Below are 21648 nucleotides of genomic sequence, written 5' to 3' on the forward strand. Positions count from 1 at the left end.
CCAGCGGCCTCTGCGCGCCCAGCCGGCAAGATGGTGGCGCGCAAGAGGAAGCGTGCGGCGCGGGACGCTGAGGAGGGAATCCTGAGTCCGCCGGGCTACTCAGGTACGGGGCTCCGGGACGCGAGGCGGGGGGTCTTTCAAGCACTGCTGGGAGGTAATTTGGGGGGTTGGCGGTGGCTGGGGGCCTCCAGGAGCAGCCGCACAGTAGGACGTGAGTCCCGGTGGTCGCTGGCTCCGGGCCCGGCAGGTCGTGAGGCCGCAGGGGCTGAAGAACCCACGCTGTCGTCTGCCCGCACTGTCCTGGGCGAACAATCTCGGTCCACACCCCTTCTCCAGAGTGGGGCCCATCACCTTCTCATCACGTATTTGCAGTTTCTACTTCAGACCCCATCAGGCCTCACTAGGGCTGTATCTGCCCTTTCAGTTCGGTCTCCCTCCTTCCATTATTGCTCCTGCGTTCTCCACCAGTTGCCAGAGTGTTTTTAATAAAGTCAGATTTAACCAGATCACGTCTCTCACGCCTACTGATAGCCCCCAACCCGACCTCAGGCTTCTTACCTGCACGCCATGGCCCACGTGTTCGGGCTTAGCGGAACAGGCTTGGGGTGAAAATACTTTGACTTGGGCTCCTTTGGGCTCCCGGCAAGGTCCAGCTTCTCCTGTAATTCCACTACTGGATGGGGCCACCGGGGGACAGCAAGCCTGCTGTGGCGCGAGGGCTGTCCTCTGATGCAGCAGGCTCTTCCCACCCTCAGGGTTTTTGTGCTTGGTGTGCCCTCTTCCTTAAGCAGCTCTGTGCTGGACTATTGCTCTGTGTCATTTGGTCTGAACTTTAATGTAGCTTTTTTCAAAGAGTCCATTTCTGTTGTATGAAGGCCTCTGCCTGCCACTTGTCGCCTTGTTTCTTCCATATATGATGCAAGGTGGTTGTAGGTTGGCACCTCAATGATCTGGTCTTCTCCCTTTATTACAATGTGAGCTTCGTGAGAATAGGTGCTGCAGCTGTTTCTCCATTGTACTCTGAGAAAAGTGATGAGAAAAACAGTCTGTAGCCTTATGAGTACTGAAATTTCTGGGCATGCCAGCAATTAACAATCGCTAATCTCTGTGAGAGAAGCTATGACCGCACAGACCCAGCACAAGGGGGAGGGGACGATGGTAAGGTTCTTGTGAGGAAGTGAAATTGGAGCTAAAACTGTAGTTTATGGGAGGAAAGAGATTGATGTGGTAGTAGAGAGGACCACGACAGTGAAGCCATGGCTTATTGGAAGAAGAGAGAATCCCTGGTAGTGGGTAGGATGGTACAGGAAGAGGCCACAGTGGCAGGCTGATAGATACCAGCTGTGGTTGGTGTTCACCCCAAGAGCAGCAGGTTTGGGGAGGGAGCGGGGAGTGGGTAGAGGGAGGGGGATTGAAAGGATCACACCTGTGGTGCATCTTACAAGGGTACATGTGAGCCTTGGCAAATGTGGAATGTAAATGTCTTGGCAAAGTAACTAGGAAAATGCCAGGAGGGCTGTATCAACTCATGAGATGAAAATGTGTCAAATATTCTATGAAACAAGTGTATGGTGCCCCATGATCATATTGATGTACACAGCTATGATTTAATAATAATAATAAAAAAAAAAGAGCAGCAGGTTTGAGCTTCGTTCCCATGTACAGATAATTGCCCAGGTACAGTCTCCCCATCAGCTTGGGAGCCCCTCCTGGGCAGATTCTCTGTTAGCTCTCACAGGTCTGCAAGGCTTTGCCAAGGGAGAGGGCTCACTGAAGGATGGGGACAGATGGACAGATGGACTAGAAGGGATGCCAAGAAAGGAAATTGTGTGAATGCCTAGCTGGTCTCAGCTCAGGGTGGCGTGAACCTGACCACTCAGGCCATCCCTCTCCTGCCCCCTTTTCCCTTTCAGCCATTCCAATCAAGTTCTCTGAAAAGCAGCGAGCTTCTCATTACCTCTATGTGAGGGCACACAGTGTCCGGGAAGGTGCCAAATCCACCTGGCCTCAGAAGCGCACCCTTTTCGTCCTCAATGTGCCCCCATATTGCACGGAGGTGAGCTGTATCTGGGAGGAGACATGTGGGCTCCGGGATGGAGGGTCTCATGGCACCCACCCAGTCCTCGGTGAGATGGAGGCAGCTGAGGGGAGCCCTAGAGGAGTGTGTCAAGAGGGCTGCCTCTGTCTCTTGTGACAGGAAACTGGCTTTTTTAAAAGATGTTGAAAAATACATAATTCTGAAGAGCCCCAAGCTTTTTATCTGTCACTCAAGATTGTTTGAATTACATGTTTTTCCATTATAAATAATAGATGTATAAGAATATAAAAACTGTTGGGCGGCGCCTGTGGCTCAGTCGATAAGGCGCCGGCCCCATATACCGAGGGTGGCGGGTTCAAACCCAGCCCCGGCCGAACTGCAACAAAAAAATAGGCGGGCGTTGTGGCGGGCGCCTGTAGTCCCAGCTACTCGGGAGGCTGAGGCAGGAGAATCGCTTAAGCCCAGGAGTTGGAGGTTGCTGTGAGCTGTGTGAGGCCACGGCACTCTACCGAGGGCCATAAAGTGAGACTCTGTCTCTACAAAAAAAAAAAGAATATAAAAACTGTCTCTAAATCTACTATTTAGACCTATCTGTTAATTTTTCTTCACATGAACTATTTAGTATTATATAAAGAAACTAAGAAATTGCTGGATTTTAGATGCGTTTATTTTCAAAAAGGAAAACCTAGTTTCTAAAAAGAATTCCTCTAAAAGAAAGAAAAATGTTCAGAAGAGTGTCTTTTTGGTTTTTACATGAGCCAATTTCTGTAAGAGTGTCATTTTTTTTTTTTTACTGTTGGGGATTCATTGAGGGTACATTAAGCCAGGTTACACTGATTGCATTTGTTAGAGAGTGTCATTTTTTTTTTTTTTTTTTTATCGTTGGGGATTCATTGAGGGTACACTAAGCCAGGTTACACTGATTGTATTTGTTAGAGAGTGTCATTTTTTTTTTTTATTGTTGGGGATTCTGATTGCATTTGTTAGAGAGTGTCATTTTTAGCCTTTTTTGAAGTGTAGCACATGTGCAGAGAAAGACCTCAGTCAAAAGAGTGTGCCACTCTGAACACGCCGTGTCATCAGCACCCAGATAGAGAAACCTCAGCACACTTCAGAAATCTGCACCTGTCCCCCACACTCTGGAAACAACCTGATTTTCGTGGCACAGATTTTTCTTTTTTTTTTTTTTTTTTTTTTGTAGAGACAGAGTCTCACTGTACCACCCTCAGGTAGAGTGCCGTGGCGTCACACGGCTCACAGCAACCTCTAACTCTTGGGCTTACGTGATTCTCTTGCCTCAGCCTCCGGAGCAGCTGGGACTACAGGCGCCTGCCACAACGCCCGGCTATTTTTTTGTTGCAGTTTGGCCGGGGCTGGGTTTGAACCCGCCACCCTCGGCATATGGGGCCGGCGCCCCACTCACTGAGCCACAGGCGCCGCCCGGCACAGATTTTTCTTTTTTTGAAATAGTCCCACTCTTGTCTCCCAGGCTAGAGTGCTATGACCTATGACATCAACCTAGCTCACAAGCAACCTCAAACTGCTGGGCTCAAACATCTCCTGCCTCAGCCTCCTGAAGTAGGGACTATAGGCATCCACCATAAGGCCTGGCTAATTTTTCTATTTTTAGTAGAGACGGGGTCTCACTCTTGCTCAGGCTGGTCTGGAATTTCTGAGCTCAAGCAATCTGCCCATATTGGCCTCCCAGAATGCTGGGGTTATAGGTGTGAGCCACCGTGCCCAGCAAGCTATTTACCTCTGATTCAGGAAATAGAACTTAGTTGTCATATAAAATCAACACTACCAAAAATGTCCCCCCACCTGTCTTGTATGAGAGAGAGCAGGAATGTCAACCTTCCTATTGTCCATGAGGGAACCAGAGGCCATATGCCCACTGGCTCTTTGGTTTGAGCTCTGAATACTTCAGGGTCTCAAGTCCTCTGGTAGCACCTCCCAGGTTGAATGGAAGGCCCTGCACCATTCACACTCGGCTTCCCTTGCACCACATCAGGAGAGCCTACTGCGCCTGCTGTCCTCCTGCGGCCCCATCCAGTCTGTGGAGTTGCAGGAGAAGCCAGACCTTGCCGAAAGCCCAAAGGAGCCAAAGTCAAAGTATTTTTACCCCAAGCCAGTTCCGGTAAGCCTCCAAGTGCTGAATTCTGCTAGAATTGGGGCATGGGGTGGGGCTGGGGCACTGCCCCAGCCTATGAGGAGGAGTTGGCAGTGGGACTTTCCAAGCATTCGGTGCCATCCTGGCTGTGTGGCCTAGGATGCTGTGAGGATGATAAGACTCTGATTTTTCCCTGTGTTTACCACATCCTTTAATTTCATGCCCAGCATCTTTTGTTGACCTGTGTTAAAACTCGGGGACCATCTCTGTTGGCTGTACGGAACGGCCTTTCTGAGCCTCCTATCTGCTTTCCTCAACATAGATTCTTCTGTGGGCTTGGTGGCCTTGGTCTCCAGGAGCACTGTTCTTCCCACATTTACCTGTGACCTCGAGCCCATTCCTCCTCCAGCACAGTGGTGTCTGTCCATCTGCCCTGGCCAGGCCAGGACCCATTTTTCACTATATCCTTCCCATAACTGGAGGAAAGGCCTCCTTTGTGCTCCCTTTTCCTGGGGGAGGAGCTAGGAACAGGTGTCACTTCTATAGAAGTTGGATAAGTAGGAGTGTGACTGTCCCTTACCTGGGTTATGGGGTGACTTCTGGTTGGCTTCATGGTTCAGAAACAGCACAACGCTGTCCCCTGGTCCAGCAACCAGTTAAGCTGAGTGTGGGTGTAGAGACTGTGTGCCAGGTGTGGGGAAGGTCCTCACACTGTGACATCTATCTCTTCCCAGGGGTTCCAGGTAGCCTATGTGGTGTTCCAGAAGCCAAGAGGAGTGTCAGCTGCCTTGACCCTGAAAGGCCCTTTGCTGGTCTCTACGGAGAGTCATCCAGTGAAGAGTGGCATTCACAGTCAGTAACACCAGTGGTGTTGGGCACCTACTTCATGGGCCATAAGTCCGTGGGAAGCTCTGTAGGGATGGCATCCTGCACGTCAGGAGCTGCATCCACCCTCCCTTGAGGGCAGCATATTGGGAACCCTGAGCAGGGGAGCACCTGGGTGGTGTCTGGGACACATTCAAGAAATGTTAGCTTGAGTCTTTGGCACTGGCAGGCAGGGTGGCATAGGCGCAGGCTCAGCTTGCTGCTGCTGGGATCTTTCTTGCCACCTGCCTCCCAGTAAGAAGATCCCCATTGGGCTGGGGTGGGGGCTGCATGGGGCCCAAGAGTCAGTCCTGAGGAAGCCACGTTTCCCTGGCCCCCTCTGCCTCAGAGTGGATCAGCGACTACACAGACTCCATACTTGACCCCGAGGCCCTGAGGGTCGAAGTGGACACGTTCATGGAGGCATATGACCAGAAGATAGCTGAGGTAGGGTCTCGAAGGAACAGTTGAGCTTACCTGTATGGCCTCAGGGAGGTGGTAGCATAGGTGTCCTGGTGTGGCTTCCAAGGCGGGGGGGGGAGGGGGCAAGTGGCAACTTGTCCTTGGTCACCCTATAGAGTCCAGGCTCCCTTTTTCTCTGCTAATCATGAGCCACCTGGCTGGGTGACTAGATCTAGTTTCTAAATGGTGCATAGGGGGAGTCAGTGTTGTATTTCTGCCCCCTGCCCATAGGCTTGGCTACAATACTACTGGGGTCGGGAGTGTAGCAGGGGGGCAGTCTACACCTTTGGGTGCCCAGGGCAGTTCTGATGGCAGTAGGAGGGGGTGCACGGGAGCTTCAGGGTAGGCCCAGGAACATGTTCTCTGGCCAAGGAGCCTGCCCATCAACAGGGTCGTGCTCCTTGCAGGAGGAGGCTAAGGCCAAGGAGGAGGAAGGAGTCCCTGATGAGGAGGGCTGGGTGAAGGTGACCCGCCGGGGCCGGAGGCCCGGGCTGCCCCGTACAGAGGCAGCCAGCCTGCGAGTGCTGGAGAGAGAGAGACGGAAGCGCGCACGCAAGGAGCTGCTCAACTTCTATGCCTGGCAGCACCGCGAGTCCAAGATGGAGCGTAAGAGAGCACCCTAGCTCCTGTCCTCAGGCCCCACCACCCCTGGTGCCCAGTCTCTCTGGAGAGAGGCCTGTGGCCAGTGCCCCAAAAGGGCAGGAGCTGGACCTGGGGGGTGGAGAGGGAGGGCATCCTTAGGCACAGGCATCCCACCAGGCTCTGAGATAGGAGGCCTGGGGTAGCAAGCATACCCATGTGGGAGACCCTGGGATGTTAACAGCTGTATAGGCCCATGCAGGGCCTGGAGCTGGGGCCTCCTCTGGGTCCCTGAACAGTTAGTGCTAGAGTCTGTCAGCCTCCAGTCTGCACAGAGTCCAGTTGCAGAGGGTGGATCTCAAGGGTGCATTGGGGACAGAGGACATTGCCGAGTGTGTGTGTGTGTGTGTGTGTGAGAGTGAATGTGGGGATGTGGGTAGGGCGTGTGTGTTAGGTCGCCCTGTATGGCCGCTCCTATGGCTGAGTACCTGATCACTGCATCCTCTTGGTGGTGCAGCTGCTGAGCTTGCTGCCCTGCCACCCTTGTCCTCCCTGCTGCAGGACGGCTTCCCTGGGGCCAGGAGAGGGTGCCGACCCTGCCTAGGCTTGGGCTGGGCTCTGCCTCATCACCACAGCCTCTCCCATGCCTGTGTTCCTGCTCTCATCCTCTGGGCCTTCCAGACACCCTCTGGCCTGGGCCACTCAGTTCCCATGGCCACCTTCTGGCTTGTGTGGCACTGGGGGTGGAGGCCCTCCAGGCACAGCTTCCCGGGGCCCCTGGGGTGGGTGAACACAGGTGCCTCCTGCTTTCTCTGCGCTGCTTCTCTTTCCACTGCTTTCTCTGTCTCTGGACTCCAGGCTGCCACCTTAGCCTCCCTGTGACCTAGCCTGCAGTCATTCTGTTTCCCTGCAGTATCTAGACCTTATCTCCAGAGGAGGGGGGAGGGGAACGGGAAGGCAGTGCTGAGTCCCTCTCATGGGAGCTGGGGGAGGGGTGGATGAGGAGCCGGCTAGTGGGGGCAGCAGGCACAGCTCCCACCTGGGTGTGCTACCTGACCCTGCCCCATCTCCTTGCACCCCAGATCTGGCACAGCTGCGCAAAAAGTTTGAGGAGGACAAGCAGAGGATTGAACTGATGCGGGCTCAACGCAAGTTCCGACCTTACTGAACTGTGCTGGCTAGTGGCCCCTACAGAACGCCCCTGGGAGGCTGTGCTCTCGGACAGGTGGCAACCCCATCTCCAAGTCCACACAGGCTGGGAGTGAAGAATAGTGTTGTCACCCCTCAGTCCTTCTGCTCCTACAGTCTGGGGCCCACCACTGACCACACCTGCCCAGCAGGACTTGGCCCTTGAGAAGTGGCTGCTTCTGTCTCCTGGCTCCAGACTCTGTTTTCGTGGGAATGGATTAATGATCTGCTCTGTACTCCCCTGTCCCCAGCCCCTGCTGGCAGTGAAACAGCCTCACAGCAACAAGGACACAGCAGTGTTTACTTTCCAGTCAGGCAGCAGTGAGAAGCTTGCTCCCCTCCCCTTAACCACCAGCCCACACTGGGCTCCAAGACCACTGAGGCCTGTCCCCACCACGCCTGGCCTTGGTAGAAGGAGCTCAATCTTGGTGGTGAATCTGGTGAGTACAGGCTATAGATGTGCTGGGTCCTGGTGTTTGCTCTGCAGAAAAGAGCTGATGATGCTGGCCACGTGGTGAGGCTCATTCATGTGGACGTAGTGATTGCCTGGGACTTCAACATACTGGAACCGCTGAGAAGGGGGGGTGCGTGGTGAGGTGAGGACAGGAAGTGGCACTGCCTTAAGCACTTTGCTCAAGCCTGCCTTTGGCCAGCTGAACCTGGGGAGCTCTATAGGCCCTGGGTGCATAGAGACTATCCTGGCGGGTCAAGAGCGCCCCCGTGTGTCTTCCCAGACTTAGCTCCGGGGACCTCAGTTCACAGCACCCTGGGGGTGCCCAGACACTAGGGACTTGGAGACCACCGCAGGGGTCTGAGCCAGCTGAGTTGTGAAGTGGCACAGCCAGGATCAGAAGGGACCCAAAGGCAGGCTTGCTACCGATCCTGATGCTTGCAATTAGACCTCAACTTGGGAAAGGATGAGGCAATGTGAGCCAATGCAGCCTCCAGGCCAGGTGCTCCCTGGGAGGAAATGCCATGGCGGGAAAGTCCCACCATCCTGGTTCTGACTGCCAGAATGTCTGCAGAGGCTCCAGAGTCAGATGTTCATGGGTGATGCTCCCAGGAACTGGGGCAAGGGTCACAGTTACAGCTCAAGTCCCTTCTGCCTCCCCGACATGCTGCCCTCAGCCACACCTACTGGGTGCTGATACCAAGGAAGGGAAAGGCAACAAGGTGACCTTTTCTGGTTTGGGACCCTCTGAAATGTGGGACTGCTGCTGGCAGTTGGGTCACTGAATTGTACCCAGTCCAGGGGAACATGTGAGAGCAATAAAGCAAAGCTCTGCCAGCTGACCTGTTTCTTGCTCCTACTGTGTATAATCCCGGGTCTCGGATTATGGACCACTGTGGAGAGCAAGGCCTGACAGCTCCTAGGGGTCACTAGTTGGACCAGGGACCAGACCAGGGGTCCCAGTGTAAGAACAGATGGGTGAGCTGGGTATAGGGTGGGCGACAGTGGCCTGACACCACCCGGACACTGGATACCTGAGCCCTGTGCACGTTACCTTTTTCAGGACAGATTTTAGCACATCAGTCATGAAGAGCAAGAGCTCCTTGTTGGCATCATTCTCTCTTCTCACATCATAAAATCCTTGGATTGCTCTGGAAAGTGAGAAGGAAGGGTTCACCTTAGGACCATCTGCTGGTAGTGCCTCATTCTGCCTCCATTTTCAGGCCTCTGAGAAACCAAGCCTGGGACTTCCCTACAGCTCGGTCCCTTTGAGCTTAGATTTGAGATTCCGTCATTCCCCGTCAGCTCACACTCAGAGCTGGCCACAGCCCAGGCTTGAGCAGAGCTTAAGAGGCACCGTACTGGGGCTCGGGGCAGGACTTGCCAACAGGCACAGGCATCAGGTGGCAGAGCTGGGACCTAAACAGTCTCTTGACTCCTGCTCTGCTGGTTATTTCATTTTTTTCTCTCTGTTGGTTTTTAAAGCAACTTTATTAATAAACCACATGGTCTCCCCTTGAGGGTAAAAAGTGCAACTAATAGTTTTTAGTACATTGAGGGTTGTGCACCCATCACCTCAATTATGGGACATTTTCATCACTCACAAAAGAAACCCTAGACCTCTAGCTTTCACACGCTACACACTACCTGGTTTTTTTTTTTTTTGCAGTTTTTGGCTGGGGCTGGGTTTGAACCCACCACCTCTGGCGTATGGGCCCGGTGCCCTACTCCTTTGAGCCACAGGCACCACCCGACTACCTGCTTTCATCCTTGTGCAACCACTAACGGGCTGTCTCCAGATTGCCCTATGTGAATGGCCCACTGGGTGTGTAGACCTTTGTGCTCGGCACGGTGTTTTCAAGGCACACCTGTGCTGCAGCGCATGTCAGTACAACTCTCCTTGTGGCTTCAAAATGACCCACTGCATGGACTGCCCAAACTTTGCTCATCTCTTTGTCCAGTGGTGGACTGGACGTCTGAGTTGTCCCTACCTTTTGGCTAGTATGTAATACTGCTGTACCTGTTCATACATTAAGTTGTGTGGACATGTTTTCAGAAAGTCTGTTGGGTATACACCTGAGAATAGAACTGGGTGTCTGCCAGGTGTGGTGGCTCACACCTGTAATCCTAGCATTCTGGGAGGCCGAGGCAGGTGGATTGCTCGAGCTGATGAGTTTGAGACCAGCCTGACCCAGGACGAGACCCTGTCTCTAAAAAATAGGATCTCTTCAGCCCAAGAGTTGGAGGTTCCTATGAGGTATGACACCACGGCACTCTACCAAGGGTGACAAAGTGAGACTCTGTAAAAAAAAAAAAAAGCTGCTGGGTCGTATGGTAACTCTATTTAATGGCTTGAGGTGCTGCCAGACTTTTTCCTAAGTGCACCATTTCACACTGCCACAGTGTGTGGACATGCTGGTTTCTCCGAGTGGTCACCAAGACTTATTTTACCTTCCTCCTTCCACAGACCTACTACTACCAAGGGGTCTTCCCAAGAAAGATCTTGAGCCACAGCAGTGTGGTGGTACCCCAGGAGAACTGGGAGCCTCCCACTAGGGCTCCCTCCTGGAGATTCCCAGTGCTCATGTCTCTCTCAGAGTGACCAAAGGGCACTTGGTCCAGACTTACTTGATGAGCAGGACGTGGGCCTGCAGCTTCTTGATAGAGTGTACGTACAGCTCCCTGCTGATGAACTCAAAGCAGTGCTGTAGCTGCAGAGATGAAACCACAGTGAGTTCTCACTGCTAGTCACCCAGCACTCCTGTGGCCCAAAGCCTGGCTCTGCTGGGGCAGCTGGCCACCATGCATCTGGGACCCAGTCTCTGAATCTGTTCTCCCCTCCAGAGCTCATAGCAACCTGGTCAGACTCCACTTTGCAGGCTCTTTACCTCTGGGGGTGGCTGTGTGACTAAAGGCAGAGAAGTGACTTGGGCTACTTCTGGGCCTTGATTATAGGACTGAGGTGTGACCATACCCCCTTTACTGGTCCACAGGCTGCCTCCAAGACAGCCAGGATGGGGCCCTGGCCTTTCAGCTGATGAGCATCTCAGGGCCATTTCCATAAGAAAGAAATTCCCTTGGCCTGCAGTGCAGGGTGGTCCACACTGCTGTCTGTTGCTGGGCTCCAGCACAGCCTGCCTGGCTGACATGACCCTTCCAGCATCCAGGCCTACACCTGGCTACTGGGAAACGCAGCTCCTCGGAACTGAGATGGGCTGCAGGCATGACAAGCACACGGGATTGGGAAGACTTAGCAGGAAAACTAATGTAATCAAATTGTATGTTGATTACATCGCAGGCACAATGAGAAATAAAAAATATTAGAACAATTAATAGCACTTGATTTGCTTTGTGCTCTTTCAACATGGCTACTAGGAAATGGCAGATGACTCGCGGCTCACATTCTACTTCCAACAACAGGGTTGATCTTCGGGGCCTCCAGAGGCAGGAGCTCCCAGAATTTTCTCCATGTTCATAGCTTTCAGCACATGGAGAGACCAAGGAGAAACTTGATAAATGTGGGTTGAGTGGATTAATTCAAGGGGATATGAGGAAGTATCTCATTGGCCGTCTGGACAGCCTCTTCCTGTCCAGGGCCTTCTCTACTCTTAATAAGTTTGTCAGTCTTTTTCTTAGTGATTTGTAGGACTTCTTTATATATCCTAGGTAGGAGCCCTTCAGCAGACCCATGCATTTAAATGCCTTCTCTCAGTCTGAGGCCTACCTTTCCACTTCTTTTGATGAACAGAAATGTTAAATTTGAATGACACCCTATTTATTGACCCTTGCCTTGATTTATGACGTGAGTACATACATTTATCTGCCCTAAGGTATGAAGATGTTCCCAATGTTTTCTTCCAGAACTTTTACTGTTTTACCTTTTACATTCTGATCTATGACTCATCTTAGTTTTTGTGCATAAGGTGAGGCAGGGATCTAGAAGCACACTTTCCACATGGACAGCAAGTATACAGCCCTCACTGAATTGGGGTGCCTTCACTGCACATCAGGTGATCCTCATTCATAATTTCTTTTCTTCTGTCTTTTTCTTTTTTTGAGACAGAGATTCTGTTGCCCTGGCTAGAGTGCACCCTGGCTAGCTCACAGCAAGCTCAAACTCCTTGGCTCAAGCCATCCTCTTGCCTCAGCCTCCCAAGTAGCTGGGAATACAGGTACCCACCACAATGCTCGGCTAATTTTTCTATTTTAATAAAGACAGGGTCTCTTGTTCAGGCTGCTTGTGAACTGCTGAGCTCAAGAGATCCTCCCACGTCAGCCTTCCAGAGTATTGGGATTACAGGCGTGAGCCACTGCGCTCAGCCTCTAATTTCTTTTTTTTTTTTTTTTTGTAGAGACAAAGCGATTCTCTTGCCTCAGCCTCCCGAGTAGCTGGGACTACAGGCGCCCGCCACAACGCCCGGCTATTTTTTGGTTGCAGTTTGGCCGGGGCCGGGTTTGAACCCGCCACCCTCGGTATATGGGGCCAGTGCCTTACTGACTGAGCCACAGGCGCCTCCCCCAGCCTCTAATTTCTATAATAAGTTTCCAAAGTATTCTACAAATTTAATGCAATCCCATTATAAATTTTTAACAGATGTTGATAATTCTAAATCTCATTTGGAAGTGAAAATATGTAAGAATAGTCAAGGAAAATTTTTAAAAGAAGAGCAAGGAGATCAGACTTGTTTTGCTAAATATTGAAACTTATTAGAAAAGGGAATGAAACCAGGGTGGCAGCTCAGGTGTTTACAAACGGACGGGAGAGAATGTATGTGTGTGTGTGTGCGGGGGGGGGGGGGGGGGGGAGTCTCCTTTGGGGCTTTTTATCTTCTGTGGTTTAGTTTACGCCCCAAGGGAAGTCTTTACATCAGTGGGCAGTTGTCTCCCCACAGCTTCAGCTGTTGGACAGTCTGTAGGAAACAGAAAGGGAGCATCACGCACACCCTTGAAAATAAGCCAAACCTAGGCTGCCAGGCAGCTGGGAGGGGCACTCCACCAGTGGAACCAGCAGGAGACAGCACTCTGAGGAGGACAGCTGTGCAGCTGGGCCTCCAGAGCCTGCTGGGCAGAACCTGCAATAAGCTCCCAAAGCAAGAATCAGCCACGGCACACAGGCAGGACCCCCACTGCTGGGCCCTGTGGTGAGGGAGGCCCACCCAGTGACTGGTGCTGGACCGACTAACTAGCTAGAAAAAAAGAAAAAGAGAACAGACTCCTACCTTATACCAGGCTTCAGAATAAATTCCAGATGGTTCAAAGGCAAAACTTGAACATTCCCACCCCCTCGGTCCCAGGCGTTGTCTGTAGCTTGGGCCTGGGCAGCAGCTCTCCATGGGCTTCCTAAGGCCACGGCTTCCCAGCCTCTAATGACAGTATCTCATGTGTGTACAGAGTTTCACCATTTTGAGCAATCACAGTAAGACAGTAACAGCTCTGCTCTGAGCACCTGAGTGACAGCACTATGCCAGGCCCTCACCCACATGACCTCAGCCCATCTCCACAACAGCCCTGCAAAGGCAGCAGGGCCTGGCTCCTCCTAGCTGCTCAGGAACTAACTGAATGAATAAAAGCACTTTTTTTCTGTACATGAGATAACCAAGGTTCAGAGAACATAAGCCTCTTCTTCAAGGTCACACAGCCACTAAGTGGCAGAGATAGCAGAAATGGCCAAGTTTCCCTAAGTGCTCCCGTGACATGACTCACTTCTAGACCTCCGGACTGGCCCCCTCTCAGCTGCACTGACCTGCTTCCCAGCCTTCACCTGTGCGCCAGCAAATACCTGCGTTGGCTTTCCCTCCTCCACCCACCTGGCCCTGGCACAAACCCACCTCTTCCCCAAAACCCCCCTGACCTCACCCCTGCCCCAGGGGCCAGCACCACTGCCTGGGAACTCCCATACCCATCTGGTTAATCCAGTTAACCGTTTGCAACCACTTATGTTAAAACCTAAATAAACACAACAAAACGCCCTAAAATTGGGGTCTATGTCTACATACATCTATGCATATGAAAACACACAGATGGGTCTGTGAATCTGCCGTGATGCGGCTGGCGGTGGGCCACCTGGAAGATGGTGACTCCATTACTTGAGATAGACAATAAAGGTGGAAAAGAAAAGTATTAAATTTAATCTAAACATTTTACACTTCAGGCACCTTCTGAAACATACAGGAAGAATTATCCAGGTGGTAGATGGGAAATGGTCCAGATGGATCAAAGACCTAAACTTAAATGCTAAAACTATCCAACTCTTAGAAGAAAACATGGGGGAATCTTCCTCATGCTGGATTTGGCAATGTTGCTATGTTCCACACCAAAAGGCAGCAAAGGAAAAAAACAGATAAATTGAACTTCATTAAAATTAAGAATTTTGTGTATCAAAGGATACTACCAAGAATGTGAGGCGGTATAATCCTAACACTCTAGGCGGCAAAGGAGAGAGGATTGCTTGAAAGCAGGAGTTCGAGACCAGCCTGGGCAAGAGTTGAAACCTATTCTCTACTAAAAATAGAAAATATTAGTCAAACGCTGTGGCAGGCACCCGTAGTCTTCTACAGGCCTACTTGGGAGGCTGAGACAGGAGGATCACTTGGGCCCAGGAGTTTGAGGTTGCTGTAAACTAGGCTAATACCACTGCACCCTAGCCTGGGCAATAAAGTGAAAAGAGAATCTATAAAACAGGAGAAAATATTTGCAAATCATGTATCTGGTAAGGGATTAATATACAGAATTTTTTTTTTTTTTTAGAGACAGAGTCTCACTTTGTCACCCTCCGTAGAGTGCTGTGGATCACAGCCCACAGCAACATCCAACTCCTGGGCTTAGGCGATTCTCTTGCCTCAGCCTCCCGAGTAGCTGGGACTACAGGCGCCCGCCACAACGCCCAGCTATTTTTTTTGTTGCAGTTTGACCTTTTTTTTTTTTTTAGAGACAGAATCTCACTTTATGGCCCTCGGTAAAGTGCCATGGCATCACACAGCTCACAGCAACCTCCAACTCCTGGGCTTAAGCGATTCTCTTGCCTCAGCCTCCCGAGCAGCTGGGACTACAGGCGCCCGCCACAACGCCCAGCTATTTTTTGGTTGCAGTTCAGCCAGGGCCGGGTTTGAACCCCCCACCCTCGGTATATGGGGCCGGCGCCTTACCGACTGAGCCACAGGCACCGCCCTGCAGTTTGACCTTTTTTGTTGCAGTTTGACCGGGGTCGGGTTTGAACTTGCTACCCTCGGTCTATGGGGCCAGCGCCCTATTCACTGAGCCATAGGCACTGCCCAATATGCAGAATTTTATTAAAAACTTCTAAAACTCAACAAAAAACCCAAACAACTCAATTCAAAAATGGGCAAAGAATGTGACATTTCTCCAGAGAAGATACACAAATGATGGATCAGCACATGACAAGGTGTTCAACATCACTGGTCTTTCAGAAAATACAAATCAAAACCACAGTCAGATACCACTCACACCTACTAAGATGGCGAAAATCAATTAAAATCAACGATCTGGAGAATAAAAAGGGTCACTGGGCCTGTGGAGACTTAGAACCCTTGTACAGCTGCTGTGGGCAACAGTTTGGTGGTTTCTCAAACTTAAATGATGATTTACCATGTGGTCAGCAATTCCACTGCTCGGTGTATACCCAAGGGAATTGCAGGCAGGAACCCAGATGCTTTGTGGAAGCTGAGGGAACTCCATCTCTCTTTTTTTTTTTTTTTTTTGCAGTTTTTGGCCAGGGCTGGGTTTGAACCTGCCACCTCCGGCATATGGAACCGGCGCCCTACTCCTTTGAGCCACAGGCCCCGCCCAGAACTCCATCTTAGATGCTAACCTGCCAGCCACGTTGACTTCTGACTAATGGCAGCCCTGGGAATGCCTCCAGGATTTCTACTTTGTTTACTGTTTCTTGCGAAAGCGAAGACAGCCTTGGTGTTTATTGTCAACATGTGACGTCCTAGACTTTCCTTCTGAAGCATGTGCACCTTTGCCCTACATACAAGCCCTGAGTCTTACGGGGGAGCAGCTCTGAGATCCATCGGTCTTGATGCCACCCAAGACCACGCTCCTGTCCCTAAGTTCCCCAATGTATCACCTTTTACTGACAAGCTGGATTGTCTGCCTCATTCTTTGGTTTCTTAGCTCCTTCTGCTTCTGGGGGGGGGGGTCACTTTGCACGCAGGCACTTTCACAAAGCACGTTGTCCACCAATGTCCACAGCAGTATTAGTCACAATCGCCAAAGGGCGAGCACAACACACGTGTCCGTCCACAGACAAGGGATAAAGAAAATGTGTACTGTCCATGCAATGGGGTACTACTCGGCCTTCAAGAGGAATGAAATTCTGGAATATGCTACAACATGAATGGACCTTGAAAGCACGCTAAGTGAAAGAAACCAGAGACAGATGGACAGATACTGAGATTCCTCTTACATGAGGTCCCTAAATTCACAGAAACAGAGAGTAGAATGGAGGTTGCCAGGGATGGGGGCTGGGGAGTTAGCGTTTAAATGGTTAAAATGATAATGATTATGTTTGTACGTAACATACGTATGTACGTAACGTACGTAGGTACGTACGTTTTGGGTTTTTGGGGGGTTTTTTTTGCAGTTTTTGGCAGGGGCTGGGTTTGAACTCGCCACCTCCGGCATATGGGGCCAGTGTCCTACTCCTTTGAGCCACAGGCACCTCCCCGTACGTACGTACGTATTTTGTAGGTACATATCGTGTTATCCTAAAAATAGAGGCCAACAGGTGCCCGGTGAAGGGACCCAGGGACAGCAGCACTTACCCAGGCGATCCTCCGGTCTCTGTTCAGCACCAGACCTGAGGGTGGAAGCACAGACATGGCCTCAGTGCCCTCGGTCAGGGTGGAGGGACGCACCTTGCTTCCCTGGGCACCCGGGACCCTTCCAGCTGGGTCCAATTCTCCCACCTGTCCTGGTGAGAACCACCCCACCCTGGGGTCCAGCTGGGGCAGAAACTGACCACAGCCACCTGGCCTTGGGCCGAGGTGACCTCACTGACCACCCAAAGGGGCAACACAGAATGAGGCCAGGAACAATGAGGCTAGCTGGCATCGGAACGCTCTCATCATCCAGATCTTAAAGCCTCAGGAAGTAGCAGGTAATTAAGAATTGTGTCATCACTTGTTGCAGTAAAAATGAGTGACAAAAGAAAACACCAGTGGAGTTCCAAGCCTGGGCGGCCTCCAGCTTTAGCTTAAGTGGGGCTCGGTTCTTTACCACAGTCACCATGATGGACAACAACCTGGCCTCCGCCAGGGGGGCTGAACACCTGGACAATGTCCTCCCCCTTTTTTTAGAGACAGAATCTCACTTTACCGCCCTTGGTAGAGTGCTGTGGCATTACAGCTCACAGCAACCTCCAACTCTTGTCTCAGCTTCCCAAGTAGCTGGGACTACAGGTGCCTACCACAACACCCGGCTATTTTTTTTGTTGCAGTTTGGCCAGGGCCGCATTCAAACCCACCATTGGGCCAGCACCCTATTCACTGAGCCACAGGCACTGCCCACAATGTCCCCTTAAGAATCACTTGCACGAGGTGCCAGGGAGGTGCACACAGAGAGAGTAATCACAAACCTTGGCAGCCGCCAAATGTGGGGGACATGAAATGAGCTGTGGGGGATGCAGGGCACCTCTGACAGGGGACAGGGACTACAGCTTTCTCCACTGAGTTAAGTGCTCAAAAGTGCTTGCCGAATGAGTAAACAGATATAGATATTTATCTCTGGGTGAGGTCCAGGAGGAGTTGGGGAAGGTTGAAAGGAACGGAGTCCTGTATTATTGTTTTAGCAGGGTCTGTAGGTGTCACTGGTTTTATTGTTATTAACATTATTATTATTTAAATATACAGAGAAGGTGCACTAACAAGATTTTTTTTTTTTAAATTAAACTACCTAAGTCTAAAATTCACATAAAAAAGAAAAAAAAGCAAACGCTGGAGCTGTGGCTCACACCTGTAATCCCAGCACTCTGGGAGGCCAAGGCAGGTGGGTTGCTTGAGCTCAGGAGTTCAAGACCAACCTGAACAAGAGTAAGATCTCGACATCATGGCACTCTACCGAAGGCAGTTAAATGAGACTCTGTCTCTACAAAAAAAAAAAAAAAGAGTGAGATCTCTTCTCTACTAAAAATAGAAAAATTAGGTGGGCATTGTAGTGGGCACCTGTAGTCCCAGCTGCTCAGAAGGCTAAGGCAGGATGATTGCTTAAGCCCAAGAGTTTGAGGTTGCTGTGACCGAGGCTGAGGCCATGGCACTCACCTGGGTGACAGGGAGACTGTCTCAAAAAAATAAATAAATGAAATAAAATAAAAAGAAAAGAAAAACTAGCAGGAAAACTCTGTGAAACAGCCATAAATGGAGAATATCCTATCAGATATGGCACACTCTGTTGGGCCTCACTAATTTAAACTGTGTGGTGCAATAAGAGTTAGGTAGCCAGAAAAACAGACAGACAGACAGAAAGCCTAGAAATAGATCCATAGATGGGCAGGCAGTGTACAAGGAAGGCAGCCCCTTATGTCAGTGGGGATAAAGACAGACTTTTAAACAATGATGTTAGGCAACAACGGAGCCATCTGGAGGAGGATAAACTCAGACCTTCGCATTAACCTGAAATAAATTTACTGTTCAATTAAAAAAAAAGATAAACTCAGATCCAAATCTTGCCCTGTATACTAGATAAGTGCCCATACAGCAAATATTAAAAAAAATAATAATAAACAAATACTAAACCCAGAAGAGCATCAGAAATCAAACATGAACTTTTTTTTTTTGGCTGGGCCTGGGTTTGAACCCACCACCTCCGGCATATGGAACCAGCGCCCTACTCCTTTAGCCACAGGCACCGCCCCAAACATGAACTTTTAACTACGACTCAAAATCTAGAAGGCATAAAAAAACCACACATTTAATTTCATTTAAGAAAAGTTTTGCAGAGGCGGTGCCTGTGGCTCAGGGAGTAGAGCGCTGGTCCTCTATACTGGAAGTGACAGGTTCAAGCCCGACCCCGGCCCAAAACTGCAATAAAAAAAAAAAAAGTTCTGGGCAGCGCCTGTGGCTCAGTTGGTAGGGCGCCGGCCCCATATACCGGGGGTGGCAGGTTCAAACCCGGCCCCAGCCAGCTAAAACAGCAGTGACAAGGGCAACCAAAAAATAGCCGGGCCTTGTGGCAGGCACCTGTAGTCCCCGCTACTTGGGAGACTGAGGCAAGAGAATCGCTTAAGCCCAAGAGTTGAAGGTTGCTGTGAGCTGTGATGCCACTCACTCTACCAAGGGCAACAAAGTAAGACTCTGCCTCAAAAAAAAACAAAACAAAACAAAAAAGTTCTGCATTGTAAGAAAGAAAAAAAAAAACCCTGAAAAAGTTAAAAGATAAATGGCAACATGGGGAAATGTATTTGCAGTTCAATCTCCCCAACATAGGAAGAACTCCTAAAAATTGGGAAAAGGCCAATTACCTGACAGAAAGATGGGTCAGAGGACAGGAATATGTAGTTCTCAGGAAAAAATAAACACAAGAGGTTGATCCCCATCATAAAAAGAAAACACACAGACAGGGGTTGTGGTAGGTGCCTGTAGTCCCAGCTCCTTGGGAGGCTGAGGCAAGAGGATCCCTTGAGCCCAAGAGTCTGAGGTTGCTGTAAGCTATGACACCACAGCACTCTACCCGGGTGACAAAGTGAGACTCTATCTTTTTTTTTTGAGACAGAGTCTCAAGCTGTCACCCTGGGTAGAGTGCTGTGGCTCTAGCAATCTCAAACTCTTGGGCTTTAAGTGATTCTCTTGCCTTAGCCTCCCAAGGACCTGGGACTACAGGCGCCTGCCACAATGCCCAGTTGTTTTTTGGTTGTAGTTGTCATTGTTGTTTGGCGGGCCCAGGCTGGATTCGAGCCCACCGGCTCTGGTGTATGTGGCTGGCGCCTTAGCTGCTTGTGCTACAGTCACTGAGCCTAGACTCTATTTAAAAAAAAAAAAAAAAACAGAAAAGAAAACACAAATTAAAGCCATACTGAGATATTGTTTCTCACTTACCAAATGAGCAAAATTCCAACCAAGTGACAGCTAGGGACATAAGCCTCTCAGCTGCACAGACATGGCTGCTAAAAGACAGTACTGGACGACACCTGGCAACACCTTCAGAGCCCCAGTACCTTTCCCCTTGCCAGGGGAGAAAAACATCTCAGGTTTTAATTCGTGTGCATGCCACCAGCTGCAGGTGGTACACATTCGAGAAGCCAGGGAGCGGGGCTGTGCAGAGCAGATTCTCCTAACTGCAAAGACCGGAACACCAGCATCCCTTCATCAGGGACTGGTTAAGTAAGCCCTGACACTCACGGGGGACACTCAGAAAGATGTGGCCCGTCTCCAGGATCTGCCCCTGAGTCCACGAAACACAGAGACTGCGGAACAGGCTCTACACGAGGCCTGTCATATAAGGGAGGGGGAAATAAGAGCACAGATGTGCACTTGTGTTCACCTAAGAAAAGCCTGGAAGGATGTGGAAATGTTTAAAAACATGGGGGTGAGGAACAGATGGATGGGACAGGGATGAGACCCAGTGAGATGTGCACATCTTTTGATACCACTGAGGTTTTTAAACCATGTGATAGAGCACCTGTTCAAAACAGTAATGTTAAATTAAAAACAAAACCAAAGTGACAGCTAGTTTAGTGCCTTTCCCCTTCCCCTCTGGAAACGCCATCAACTCCATGGGAATGTTCAGGAAGGGGTCAACGAGGCAGGGAGGGGACATTAGGCCTCTCTGCTGGAAAACCACTGCCTGAACACCCATGTGGTTCTCTGAGACAGAAACAAATTGTGGAAACATTAAGGAAAGCTACCTTCAGTAATTAATTAGGTTTTCCCCACTTACTAGATCACAGAAAGACACTCTTCCCTCCAGGGGTTTTCAAATCCCTGAAACTTGCATGAAACACACATTTTACTGGAAAATAGTATGTGATGAAGGAGATTTTATCAGAGCACTAAACTCCTTCCTCTCCTGCCATAGTCAGTAATTAGGGATAAGTCATTTTCTGTCCCCTGCCCCTGCTTGGGTTCAGGCTTCTCACCTTCTCCCATCCTAAACCAACTCCCGATTCCAGCCCTACTCCACCTGCCGTTGCCCTTCCTACAGCTGCCAGATGGATCTTTCCAGAACTCCAATCTGCCACGGCTCACTCCAGTACCCTTTCACCTTCAGGACAGTCCTGATTCTTTTTTTTTTTTTTGGCCGGGGCTGGGTTTGAACCCGCCACCTCCGGCATATGGGACCAGCACCCTACCACTTTGAGCCACAGGCACTACCCCAGAGTCCTGATTTTTGCATGGCCCTTCCTCCCTGTCACTCCTTCCCTCTCCTCCTCTGTGACCCCAGGAAGCCGCCCCTGGCCTCCCCGGGATCCCTGGGTGTGGACACTCTATAACAATGTGCTCGGAGGAAGAAAATGACCTCCTTTCTCTCTTTTCTAGAAACTGGACCTTCCCCTTTTTATGAATTGGGATACTTGCCCCAGGCTGAGAGCCCCTGGGAATAAGACTCAGAGCCACAGCCTGTTGGCCCCTCACTCTACCCAGTGGGGAAACATCCATCTCAAAACACTCTTGGAGTTTTCCTAAAGAACTCAGTTTCCAAGTATCCCCAGCAGGAGAACATCTGTCCCAAAAGGCTTGGTGACCCCTTAAAAACCCTTCAACCAAAAACAATGAGGAACCAAAGAGCCAGCAAGACACCCCTGGCCCGTGTGCCCCTCACCTGTGGCCTGGCCCAGGGTAGGGGCCTGAGCTAGGTCGATCCCTGAGACCCTAAAGCTCCATGGTGCAGCTATTGACATGGACTGTCCCTTTGTCCTTAGTGAACCTCAAACAGAGCTGGGTTCTCCCTCCTTCATGGAGAGAACATGCTCAAGCTTGTTTCCAGAAAGCCAGCATTACA

General features: G+C 50.5%; 2 protein-coding genes across 3 annotated transcripts in view; one reads left to right on the forward strand and one right to left on the reverse strand.

The window, feature by feature from the left end:
* On the forward strand, positions 1 to 8587 carry RRP7A (ribosomal RNA processing 7 homolog A). The gene is made up of 7 exons (XM_053584492.1): positions 1 to 103; positions 1914 to 2056; positions 4050 to 4175; positions 4883 to 5000; positions 5362 to 5459; positions 5882 to 6080; positions 7136 to 8587. The coding sequence occupies exons 1-7, from the start codon at positions 31 to 33 to the stop codon at positions 7219 to 7221; spliced, it is 843 nt and encodes a 280-aa protein (XP_053440467.1). The 5' UTR covers positions 1 to 30; the 3' UTR covers positions 7222 to 8587.
* SERHL2 (serine hydrolase like 2) overlaps positions 7684 to 21648 on the reverse strand; it is a 22082-nt gene continuing 8117 nt past the window's right edge. Inside the window, exons 9-12 of one of the 2 annotated variants that reach the window (XM_053584491.1) lie at positions 16479 to 16513; positions 10321 to 10403; positions 8747 to 8843; positions 7684 to 7812 (exon numbers count right to left, since the gene is read on the reverse strand). In XM_053584491.1, the coding sequence (XP_053440466.1) occupies positions 7693 to 7812; positions 8747 to 8843; positions 10321 to 10403; positions 16479 to 16513 (335 nt within the window). In that variant the 3' untranslated portion in view covers positions 7684 to 7692. Of the gene's footprint in view, positions 7813 to 8609; positions 8844 to 10320; positions 10404 to 16478; positions 16514 to 21648 lie in introns of those variants that run through there. The other variant, XM_053584490.1, reaches the window with a different exon arrangement.

Source organism: Nycticebus coucang, chromosome 3, assembly GCF_027406575.1.
Source record: "Nycticebus coucang isolate mNycCou1 chromosome 3, mNycCou1.pri, whole genome shotgun sequence".
Lineage (NCBI taxonomy): Eukaryota > Metazoa > Chordata > Mammalia > Primates > Lorisidae > Nycticebus > Nycticebus coucang.

Coding starts and splice junctions, on each gene's coding strand:
- RRP7A (XM_053584492.1), top strand. CDS start 31: ATGGTGGCGCGCAAGAGGAAGCGTGCGGCGCGGGACGCTGAGGAGGGA. Junction 104..1,913: donor GAGTCCGCCGGGCTACTCAG/GTACGGGGCTCC, acceptor TTTCCCTTTCAG/CCATTCCAATCAAGTTCTCT. Junction 4,176..4,882: donor TTTACCCCAAGCCAGTTCCG/GTAAGCCTCCAA, acceptor ATCTCTTCCCAG/GGGTTCCAGGTAGCCTATGT.